Below are 12,515 nucleotides of genomic sequence, written 5' to 3' on the forward strand. Positions count from 1 at the left end.
TTTGCGCTGCTATTTGCAAACGAGGTTGGACCACCCCGAGGCAACTGGTCACTGCATCTTCTTATGGTTAGTGTACTTTTCCAGAAACAGGAATGAGCATCATCAGCCTTCTGCCTAGAGCCTCTAGATCCCAGCATCCTGGAAGTTACCCTGATTGGTACTGTGCAGGCAGCTTCACCACCTTGTTACTACACCATAGGGAAAATGAATATTGAATTCAAGACTTTTGTAGAGGTGGAATTTTATAAAGCATTGTTCTTTTAGACACCAAGGATGGGAGAAAAAAGATTTATTACAGGGGTTGCCTAAAATTAGCAAGTGAAAGCATTTCCCTTAATGCATCTGTGTTTTCTTGCTTTGTAGAATAATCTCCTGATGCTGGCCATTCTGGCCTTCGAGGTTACGATTTACCGCCATCAGGAATACTATCGAGGTCGAAACAACCTCACGGCCCCTGTGTCTAAAACCATCTTTCATGACATTACAAGACTCCATCTAGATGATGGGCTTATAAATTGTGCCAAATATTTCATAAATTACTTCTTCTACAAGTTTGGTCTGGAGGTGAGTTTCCTTGCTGACATGGTTTTTTGTTTTTTTGTTTTCCTTTTTTTCCGTGAAAATTCCGATTGTTGTGTTTGGCCAGCTGGCCTCGAGAGCTTACTTGTACATCTCCATGCCATGACGACTGTCTCCTCAAGATCAGCAGGAGGAGATTTTCCTGAAAGGTTACCCTGGCCTGTTGAAAGTTTTCTAAGACCAAAGCCAATATTCCAGACTCTGCAGCACTGAACCTAGCCTCCCTGCATCTCTGTGGCCTTGCAGATGCTTGGATATCACTTTGTCATTTCAACTGGTTTCTTTTATGTATTACAAATCTTCTTTGTGTTTTGTGCATTCTGAAAGTTTAGCTTTGGCCAAAATGAAGTGATGAGACCTGAAATGGTTGTGGTATTTGGGACAGTAATGCTTCATGAAGAGATCATAGCTGTATTCTCTTCACAGTTCAAAGTGGTTCTTATTAACCGTGTTATAGTCAGTCATTTCCTTGGAAGTAATTTATACAATATTTCAGTCTTCACCCTGAAGGACCCCCCAAAGAGGCAAGACTCGGTGAACATGTGTGGAGAGACCTGCCCTTAAGAATGCAGGCATCTGAGCACAGGGCTGACAGGTGATACCACTTCCCCTCCCTGTAAAAACCCAATTTTTTTGCCTCTTTTCATCCTTACACAGACCTGTTTCCTAATGTCAGTTAATGTAATTGGTCAGCGAATGGATTTCTATGCCATGATTCATGCCTGCTGGCTGATCGCTGTCTTATATCGACGCAGAAGAAAGGCCATTGCAGAGATCTGGCCCAAGTACTGCTGCTTCCTGGCTTGCATCATCACCTTCCAGTACTTCATCTGCATTGGCATCCCTCCGGCTCCTTGCAGAGGTGAGCAGGCCCTTCCTGAGACGAGCTGCTCTTGTCGTCAGCCCTCATGTCATGGACCTCTGGGACAGGGGCAGGGAAGAGGCGTACTGACTTTGCTGTTTACCACTTCCCTCCCTGCAGATTACCCATGGAGATTCAAGGGTGCTAGCTTCAATGACAACATCATAAAGTGGCTGTACTTCCCAGACTTCATCGTGCGGCCCAACCCCGTGTTTCTTGTCTGTAAGTGTTGCAGCCATGGGGCTGCAGAGCACTGGGGTTTGGTTTTCCCTTTGGTAATCCTGCTTTGCGCATTGTGCATTAGTACCCCTGCTTCTTCCAACACACTTTGTGATCATGTAAAAGCTTGTCTTGATGCATTAATACCACAAGTTCTTAATGGCTTCTACTTGCCTATTACATTTGCAAAATTAATAAATAAACATGGGAAATACCATAGCCACTTCCATAATTTTACCTCTCAACACACACACACACACACTCCCCAACCCCCCACTACACACACACACACACACAGACACACACACACACACATACACACACCTCTACTCATCCTCCTTCTAGAAGATAGACTGCAGAGGGAGGCCTTGTTTTTTGTAAAGTGGTTCTTTCAGGCTGCCACCACAGACAGATAGAAGCTAATGTTAAGACTGTGGAAGCTAGGAAGATACTACCCAAATTGCAGATGCTCTAGTGCCAGGCTATAGCCCCTGGCCCTTCCATGGGCAGGCAGATGATGCCAAGGTCAGAGCAGCCCCACCTAAAATGAGAGGGCCACCTCCAGAGGCACCATGCTGCCCCCACACACTCAGGTTTAATGTAAAATACAATGAAGCCACTTGGTGCTGGGAAGCTGCCTGCCCATAACTAGCCATGATCTCTATCTGCATTCCACCTGCCTTCATTGCCCTGTCCACTCTGGGAAGAGTCTGGTAACCAATACAATGGTGGATTGAGGGGATGAAGAAGGCCACAAGTGCCTGCCTCTACCACAAGTAAAATGATAAAGATGGGGAAGTATACTCAACTGGCCTCCTCAAAAGTGTGATGGGAGATAAATGCAAATAAACATTATCCCATATGAAAGTCACAAGACTAGAGATTATCACCTGATACTTGCACTCACATCCATGCAGACAAAAATCTAGACTCTTCCGTGTCTGTGCCCCTCTCTTGCATCTTCCATGGTGGGCAAGGTGGGACAGGCCCCAAGATCGGAATCCAGGGAGAACTGTACAATAGGAACTTTGGGAACGTGACTCATTCAGGAGCTGGGGAACAGCTCATCCCATATGGGGACTGTTTTGTACACTGTAGAAACCAGGATGAGGAGAAGGTCACTCAGCCATCCCTCTGTCTTGCCAGATGACTTCATGCTGCTCCTGTGTGCCTCCTTGCAAAGGCAGATCTTTGAGGACGAAAACAAGGCTGCCGTGCGGATCATGGCTGGGGACAATGTGGAGATCTGCATGAACCTTGATGCGGCCTCTTTCAGCCAGCATAACCCCGTGCCAGATTTCATTCACTGCAGGTGAGGGCGGCTGTGTGGGTCTGGAGCCACTTTGCGCATGCATTTCACTTGGAGGATGTACCTCCACTTACAGGTCTCTCTGCCATTCTTGGGAAATTGGGCAGCTAACGGTACACAACAGGCTCAGAAATGCAGACAGAGGGCTTGGTGGTCTGAGGCTGAACTGCTGAATTCCATTTCTGCTTCTGCCTTTCTCAGCATTAACCACACATTTCCCCTCAGTTTACCTCCACTTCTTCAAGCACAAAGTGAGTAGTGCCCATGATGCTGTTCCTGGTGTGCCAGCAGAGACCCCTCTTCTGATTCACCGTCCTTCATCTTTATCCTCTTCCTCCTCCTCTTCAGCTCCTGTCTCTCCTGATCCCCCATCCCTTCTCTTCACCCCAACCCTCCTCTTCATCCCCTGTTCCTCTCCTCATCCCTCTCCCTCCTGATCCCCATCCCCTCTCCTCACCCCAACCCTCCTTTTCATCCCCTTCCCTCTTCTCCTCCCTGTCCCTCCTGATCCCTCATCCCTCCTCTTCACCCCAACCCTCCTTTTCATCCCCTGTCCCTCTCCTCATCCCTGTCCCTCTTGATCCCCGTTTCTCATCCTCGTTCCGTGTCCCTCTTCCCTTCATCCATCCTTCTCCTGGTCCTCCCTATTCAGTGGGCCCTGTGGCGGGTTGGGAACCATACAGCCTGTCCCATGCTGGCAGTCCTCTTGTGTGACATCTCCTAGGGCATGTGGGTTCCCCTTGCAGTACCATCTCTGTCCTCCACTGTCCTCTGCAGTCTGGTGGCAGCTGAACGTGGCAGCCTGATTGTCCCCTCAGCAGAGTTTGCATTTAAACCTGACTAAACTTGTCACTCTGTGATCCTTCAATGTTCTCTGGGTTCCCAAGTCCTCGTGCTTTCTTTTCCCTGCTTCTGCGTCATGGCGAGCACCCCCTGTCTGTGCCCTCCGCAGTCACAGTCCAGCTCTGCCCCCTGCAGTTGGGGCCAGAAGGGCTGGTGGCATTTTCTATGCCTCCTCACCAGCCCTGCACCTCTGGACTTCCGGATTGGTGCTAGTTAGCACCTGCCCTCCAGCTCCACTGCAGTGATGCGCAGCCCGGAAATCAGTCTTGTTCCAGTCGGGGTGCCTCTCCTCACATGAGGTTTACTCCCCGGCTTCTGAGGCCCAGAGTATCTTGTTTGCATGGGATTGTTATTTGAAAAATCTATCCACTCCCAGTCTCAGATATAGGCAACTTAGGGCAAAGTTCACTTCTAACTTACTTTGGTGCTTGCGCCCTTCCCGAACCTTACCCGTAGCTCGTGGCCTACATGTGGCAGTGTTAATAGTGGAGTTGTCGGGTGCTTGCTATGTGCCCTGCTCCTTTCCAAGTGCTTTACATAGATGAAGCCATCTTACCCTAATAACCACCTCTGAGATATTATTTTTGCCATTTTGGAGTTGAGAAAGCTGAGTAAGGATTTGAACCCAGGCAGCCTAGCTTCAAAAGCAGCTGGGTGCTGAGGCCCTTCTGTGCCTCTCAGCAGCCTAAGAGCTCAGCGTGCACTGAACAATCAATAAGTGAATTTGCTTTAAAAAGCTAAGGTCCATAGACTAAAGATTACATTTAGGAATAATGTACCACACTAGATAACAATATAAGGTAGGGCATTCACTTTTCACCTCTTCTCTGCGATGCTAAGAGAACATATCAGTGCAGCTGATGTTTTTCCCTATCATTAAGGGAGAAAGAGAAGTATTTTTTTTCTTAAAGAAGTTTTTATTTGAAGGCAAGATAGTGAAATCCACAAGAAATCCTTAACAGCAAATGTATACGTTTTGCCCTGCATCAGACACGTTTGAATAATTCATGGCTACAGGAAATCTGGAACAAAATCAAATATTTTCTCACATCAGGTTGAGAAGTTGGAGGAAGATAAGTATTCAACTCTACAGTGTACTTGTGGAAAACCTAAAACATGAACTAGAAAACTTTTGTGCACCGCTGATTTTTAAAATTTGAATTATTTCAAACTTTTAGTTCTATTTTCCAATGAGAACTGCCAGAGAAGTGCGCCTTGGGAGTAACGTGCCACAGCATAATCATGAGCAGGAAGTTAGTGACCACATTGTCGTGGGAAGCGCGGCAACCCCCACACCCTCTGCAGGCACATGCTCCTCTGCAGCTCTGCAAAGCATCACTGTGTACCACCAGGGCTCATTCATCTGCTTAGGGGCCCTTGAGGCTCCTCTTCAGAGCACATTGGCTAGTGTTTTCCATGTGACCTTCACAAGTTGGTCTTATGATTTCTGAGCCTGGTGCTAAGGAGTGGAGGCTGGGACAGCTGGAATAGGAACTAATGACTGTGGGCAAGGAAGGGAAATCCACAGAAAGCATGTGATACACTAACACACACGTTTCTACACACACACACACTCACACTCAAAATGCCAGCACACCAAGTTGGCTGACTCCAAAGTATGTGTGTGTCTGCATGCGCCCAAAAGGCCTTGTAGGCATTTCTGATATTATGTCTCAAATTAATCACTGATTTCAACTGCAATGCCCCTGGGATACTGAGAAATACTGACATTTTATTCATTCTCCTTTAGCTATGAAGTTGAAGAAGGGTGAAATATATTTGAGAGGGAAATTTCATGAAAACATTTTAAAGGATTGAGTATTTTACTCCCAAAAGAGTAAAGTTAGAAAAGTTTGCTTATCTGACAATGTACCTTTTAGGAACAGCTTTCTCACCCATGATGCTGGCAGTGTAGTGCATATTTTATCAAGTCATTCTTTATTAACTCTTACAAAACAATAAGTCCTTAATCAAATAACTGACCCACAATTGGTTCTGCTGTGCTTTTCCTCTTACCTGGGAGGAGAAGCAACCAAGATAAAGAAGCTCTAATTAAGCAAACACAGATGGGTCTTGGCCTGTGGGTACCACCTCCAGGTGACCATGCTCAGAAGCTCCGAGCAGCTGCCACTTATTGCACAGTGACTGACCTGAATGCTGTCTCATCTCACAGGGAGAAATCACTCCCCAAAAAAACATCTCGGGGATCCCTGGGTGGTGCAGCGGTTTGGCGCCTGCCTTTGGCCCAGGGCGCGATCCTGGAGACCCGGGATCGAATCCCACATCGGGCTCCCGGTGCATGGGGCCTGCTTCTCCCTCTGCCTATGTCTCTGCCTCTCTCTCTCTGTGACTATCATAAATAAAAAAATAATTATTAAAAAAAAAAAACATCTCAACTCCAACTCAGGGCCATCCAAAGACAGAGTGTTGGACAGAGCCTATAAGCCCCACCATGGCTGTGTGTGCTTTGTGAGAATGATTCCTCATCTGCAAAGAGGGATTTCCATCTCCAGTAAGACCTTCGATGTAACACAGATTTGTTTTGTCGATCAATTTCTAGTTCATTGAAGGGAATCCATTCTTACCTGCTCTCTTGCTTCAGGAGGCATCCGTATCTTAGACTCTCCCCACCGCATGATTATTCATGCCTCCTATAGGAAGACAGGGAAGAATTTTGAGTACTCTACTACTCTAGTAGTACGCTGTTTGTGGGACACTGTTTGTGGGAAATTTGGCCCAAATAAGATATTGGTAAGTGTTTTCACAACTTGCTTACTCATCTCTTACTAGCTGGGTGAGGATTTCCTATAGATGAGGCAGTGTTAAATGAAAGATGAAACAGAGCTCACAGTATGACTTGCAAAGTGCTTCCATATTGAGTCAAATGGATAGTATGAACCCTTTCCCTCATTACACAGAATCTCCTGCCTTAATTTTTTGTTTATTTGTGTGTATGATCATTCTCTGATGGTTTGGTTTGTTTTCCAGATCATACTTAGACATGTCCAAAGTGATCATCTTCAGCTACCTCTTCTGGTTTGTCCTCACAATCATCTTCATTACTGGGACAACCAGGATCAGCATCTTTTGCATGGGTTACTTGGTGGCCTGCTTCTATTTCCTGCTCTTTGGAGGTGATTTGCTGCTGAAACCCATCAAGAGCATCCTGCGCTACTGGGACTGGTTGATTGCATACAACGTTTTTGTGATTACGATGAAAAACATACTGTCAGTAAGTGCCTCCCACTGTATAACACATTTGTGGTTTTAGCACAAGGGTAAACAATCCACTCAGTGGTTATTAAAAGCCCAATTGCCCGTCACACTCCTCTCTTAAAAGCCCCAAATAAGATGATGCAAAGGCAGAATTCAAAGAAACATTTATTACTCTTGTTTTGCCATATTAAGCAGAATCCTGTTTGGAATCACTTCCCCCATCTCAAAGTCACATGACAGGAGGCTAGATATTTGTAGGAATAAGTTCTAAAGTGTATTTTTAAGTTAAAATCCCATTTCTTCAGAGGGATAATTTGTCATCATTCACACTTTGTGCTACAAAATGGCCCTTTTATGAGCTGAATTAGTCATTGAATCTCTTCAAAAGTGATATTGTGTTGGCTTACCTAGGAAGAATTATGGAAGTGTATATTAAAATGAGCATAGTTCTCTGCAACATTGTAGGGTGGGGAATGAGGCAGGATAGGCTGTTGAGTGCACATTTTATGTACCCATGAGATATGCTAGACACACAGGAAGACACAGCTTTGCAGTTAGCTCTGGGAACAGGTGTCCTGACTAAGGCTGAAATAAGCCACTAGAGGTGGAGGCAAAACATACCTCCTTCTCTACAAAGTTCAGCTGCTATTAAATATCCATGTTCATAGGGCACCACTTTTCCCCTGACCTAGTAGGTAACTCACAAGGCCCTCTAGTCATCCCAGGATCACATAAAATCTTTTGAGCCACAAGGACACCTTTTAAGTTATTTACTATCTCAGGAAATTAAGCAACAACCTTTCATGAGCCGAAGGAGTTAATACAACTTTAACTGGCCCTAAATCAAGGTTAATCCTGTGCCTGCTATTCCCAAGTAGTGATAGTGCATTAGAGGAGCCATGAGATAATAGCTTCCTGCTTCTCACCTTCCTGGTTTCTTAAGATGAGCTCACCAGGCAAGTCTACTATGCAGGCATTTAAATTCTTTTTTTTTTTTTTTTTTTTTTTTTTGCGTGTGTATTTCTGTGTTTAGAGGTCTTGGAAAGCCAAGTCTGTGGCACCATGAACATATATTTGAGTCATTTATTTTGTTTTGTCTAAAATCAGTTGACAGCAGAAGTGACTCTTAATACAGCAATTTTACCTCACCGATATTTATTTACATTTGGGGTAGTGTTGAAAGTTCTTGGACAGAGAGAACAACAGAACACCATTTCACTCAATAGCCAGTCTGAGAGTGAGGAATCTGTTGACAGAAGCTGATTCCTACAACCAATCCTGAAAAATGTATGGCTGCAAAGTCCATTTACTCACCCATTCATCCACTCAAACTACATTGCAGACTTGTTCCTCACTAGGCACTATTTTTGTCTTAAAGAACTAGATCTAGTATTGCCTTCGGGTTTTACCCTAAGAAACTCCCATTCTAAAAGGGAAGACAAAACTACTTATTAATAATTATAATATGGCCTGCTAATGCTAATTATCACAACATTTGAGGAAACCAAAACAAAAAAGGAGTGCCTCATTCCTTGCCTAGGTAAGTTGGGAGCCGACTTCCAGGAGACGATGCCATTTGAACCTATCAAAGACTTGAGAAACAGATTCAAGGGTGTCCAGAGAGACAAAGGGAGGAGGAGATTCCCAACCTAGAGAACCCAAATGAAAGCATGGCCATGTAGGACAGAGATTATCATGTGAAGAGCATGTTCCACTGGGTGCAGGGACTCAATCTGAGTAACAGCCAATTTGGGAACAAATCCTAAGTATATTCTCCTACCTCACATGTGCCCAGGAAACACACACAATTCAGCCATTATCTTTATGTATTGGCTTGCAATAATTGTCTGTTTAAATTTCTTCCCCCTCAGCATGTGAACATAACATAAATCATTGTTATGAGAAAACGACATGCCAGTCAACAAAGATTATTCCTTTGCCCGGAGAATTGACCAAAAAAGGCTCAAAATACATGCTTTTTCCTATTCTAAGAATTACACCATGCAACTGATGTTTGTATTGATCTACAGGCAAACAGCATAGGTTTAATTTGTCTGATCTTGTGAGAAAATAACTACCAAAATCAAAGTCCTGGGGGGTCTTTGTTCATCCATTTGATATCAGAGTTTGACTTGTTTCTATAGGAGTGTAAGATGTTCTCTGTGAGAGGACAGGTGCTTCTACATGCTGAAATCATCACACTAAAGAATCTTCCTTTATTCATGGGTTTTATTTTCCCCCAGGAAATTATGGTACAGCTAAAGCATCAAATGTGCTACCCCATGGTGACTGAAATTTAGGTTCTACAGATACCTCCTGGAATCATTGGCATGGAGACTTAGTGAATTCTTGCACAGACTGGGATCACAAAGCATCGACTTCTTTTGCTGGGCATTGAGTCTCACAATTTGCTCATTTGTTTTTCAGATAGGAGCATGTGGATACATTGAAAAATTGGTTCAAAATAGTTGCTGGTTGATCCAAGCTTTCAGCCTGGCCTGCACAGTCAAAGGCTATAAAATGCGTAAGTATGAAAAGCAAATTTGGAAACAGAAGGACAGAGAAGCAAGGGCAGTTGTATTGTTATTATTTTATTATTTTATTTTATTTTATTTTATTTTATTTTATTTTATTTATTCATGAGACACACACACACACACAGAGAGAGAGAGAGAGAGAGGCAAAGACACAGGCAGAGGGAAAAGCAGGCTCCATGCTGGAGCCTGACGTGGGACTCAATCCCCGGTCTCCAGGATCAGGCCCTGGGCTGAAGGCAGGAGCTAAACTGCTGAGCTACCCAGGCTTCCCTGTTCTAATTTTAAAATTGGGCCAAAGCACATAAAGAAAAGAGATAAAAGGGACAGGCTCTAGATGTAGGGTATAGGACTGTAGTACTTTATGAATCTAGTGTCCATAACATGAAGTGCCCCTACTCCAGACATTTTTGATCAACCTCTGGAAACTTACCAAACTCTGGTTTGTGTGGTCTGAGGATTGTGTGTGCCCCCAGACTTCTTTGAGTTACATTAGGAAGGGTTATGGAGGGCCGCAGATCTGTGTGATCGCAGCTAGAATCTTGGGTTGTCAGGGTACCTCAGACTTCAGTCCTTCTCCCCTCAGGAAGCGCAAGGAGCTTCAGACTCAGGAAAACAAGTGGGAGGCCCTCCAGGGTCTCTGTAGTAAGACTACCAGGACAGAGACAGAAGTTCCACTTCCATCCCTCTGCCTCTTGCACCAGAACATGGGAAATACCACGCTTGATCATCTGTGTGCCCAGAATGCAGGCAACTTGAACATGACAATCTCCTCACTGTGGCCTCCAATCCAGGCTACACTTTGCCCATGATGAAGAGTTACTGGGACTTTGTTCTGATTTAAGATAAGGTGTCTGCTCATACATCTTCTAATAGACCATACTGTTAACTGCTCCTCTGATTACCCCAAATCACCATTTCCAAAAGAGGTGTTTTTTGTTTTTTGTGTTTTTTTGTATCAGAGCATTGCCCTTTCCATTAGGCCACACAGACATTATTTCTCCATGGCCCTCGCTCAGGGAGAAAGAGATCTCTCTTTCCCTGAGAGAGAAAGAAGTAATCAGGAACCATCCCTGGCAAAGAGACCCTCCTGTGCCTTCCACTGTCAAGGTTCACTTGTGGTCAGTCTGGATGATATTGGATTTGAATGTTGATACTGGGTTTGAAATGTGTATATTTGCTTGTAAATAAATCCACCCGTAAGTGAGTCCATGCATCGGAACGTTGCTCTTATGCCTGTGGGGTTTCCCAAGCACAATCATACCACAGAGATTATAAAATAACAGTGAAAATGGATTTTAATTTTAATTTGTTTTCTTTTCTCCTTTTCTATCCCAGCTGATGATGATTCCTCATGTAAACTACCTAGTGGTGAAGCAGGAATTATTTGGGACAGCATATGTTTCGCCTTCCTCCTGCTACAGAGAAGAGTTTTCATGAGTTACTATTTCCTACATGTTGTGGCTGATATAAAAGCTTCACAGATCTTGGCATCAAGGTAGGTCAGGCCATGGAATCAAGCGGTTTCTCTTAAAAAAAAATCTGTCTGGAAGTAATGCACTGTGCTGTTGCCTGAGCTTGCTTGTAGAACCCACAAGAAATTAAGAAATTCCTTCTAGGAAAACCAGTCCAAGAAGGATTTAGCACAAGGCCTTTAAAACCTAAAATAGAAGAATAATAAGAAGGTCTTTGGCACCAAGTCACACTTAGAAGGATATGGGACGCTTGGGACGTCTAGAGTCCTCAAGGCACAGACCACTTCACTAGACATAGCTCATTCTGGCCTCAGCCAAAGCAGTAACACAGGCCAGGTTGGTCTAGAGGCTAGTCCACACTCCCCCTCTCTGACCCAGTGTTTAGAAGAATCTCCTAAAAATGGAGAAAAACACAATTATGTATTATTTTTCATACCTTATGTTGAGAAGGGGTGTGATAACTCCAGGGTCATTCTAAACTCCTCTATCTTTCTTTATCCTTTCCTTCCTTTCAATCTTCTTTCCCCAATGACCTGATTTTCTTTTCTCTGGGCCACTGGTTCTATTCTGTTACTACCTTCTTCTTCTTAGATTCCATCCCTTTTCTAGCTTGTTACCCAATCATGAGGATTTAGGAGAAAAGACTGGGAAGAAAACTAGGTATTACAGGGAATGCCATTGAGATGGGATGGGATCATAGTGCCCTAGCCTGCTCTGCCTGTCTCAGAGACACCAGCCTTGCTAGGTCCCATCAGATCTGTGGTGCTAAATATTCTGATAAACATTAGCTTATCATATGAAATTTTGGAAAAAAATCTATCATTTTGATCTGTGGTTTAGACTAACACACTTTTGTCTATACCACCAATGTTCCTAGAGACTATTCTTTTCCTTTGCCAGGATAAACAAAATGTTTATTTCAGAAGTCCATTTATATGGGAGCAATTCCTGGCCTTTGTTAACTAACTTGGAGCCCAGTACAAAGAATTTTCAGTGGGGGACCTCCATTTAGTTTGAGGAGCTTTGCAGTACCCTAGGCCCTCATTATGTAGTTGAACAGTGACTTCATTTTATGTACAAGACTGGCCTTAGAATTCACCATTACAATTGTTTTTCTAACACCCAGGATATCAGTTTCATTTGAGTACAATGTCTTGTCCTTTTTTATTTCTTTTTATTTATTTTTTTCTTTCTTTATTTCTCTTTTATTTCTTTTTTTTTTCTTTCTTTTCTCTCCTGGAGTTCATTCAGGCTGTCTTTTCCTAATAGTAATTTTATTTACTCATAGAGCAGCTGGTATTTGTGCTGATAAATGTGTCTTTTTTGCCTTCTCCTGAGCATTTGGTCCTGAGACATCAGGGACATAATAGTAAGCCAATATCTTTTCCTATTTAGAAAGCATATTCCTCATGTTATGGAAACCAATGGCTTTCGTTTAGAGCACAGCTCGTGCTTGCCTAAGAAAAGCCATGTCTTAA

The 12,515-nt window shown here is 43.7% G+C and overlaps 1 protein-coding gene across 5 annotated transcripts in view; it reads left to right on the forward strand.

Moving 5' to 3' along the window:
• Positions 1-12,515, forward strand: part of PIEZO2 (piezo type mechanosensitive ion channel component 2) — a 442,052-nt gene that overhangs the window by 364,455 nt on the left and 65,082 nt on the right. For all 5 annotated transcript variants that reach the window (XM_077899942.1, XM_077899943.1, XM_077899939.1 and 2 more), the window contains 7 exons: positions 364-564; positions 1,237-1,441; positions 1,562-1,663; positions 2,807-2,972; positions 6,801-7,044; positions 9,456-9,552; positions 10,901-11,060. In XM_077899942.1, coding sequence (XP_077756068.1) covers positions 364-564; positions 1,237-1,441; positions 1,562-1,663; positions 2,807-2,972; positions 6,801-7,044; positions 9,456-9,552; positions 10,901-11,060 — 1,175 coding nt within the window. The remainder of the gene's footprint in view (positions 1-363; positions 565-1,236; positions 1,442-1,561; positions 1,664-2,806; positions 2,973-6,800; positions 7,045-9,455; positions 9,553-10,900; positions 11,061-12,515) is intronic.

This window comes from Canis aureus, chromosome 6, assembly GCF_053574225.1.
Source record: "Canis aureus isolate CA01 chromosome 6, VMU_Caureus_v.1.0, whole genome shotgun sequence".
NCBI lineage: Eukaryota > Metazoa > Chordata > Mammalia > Carnivora > Canidae > Canis > Canis aureus.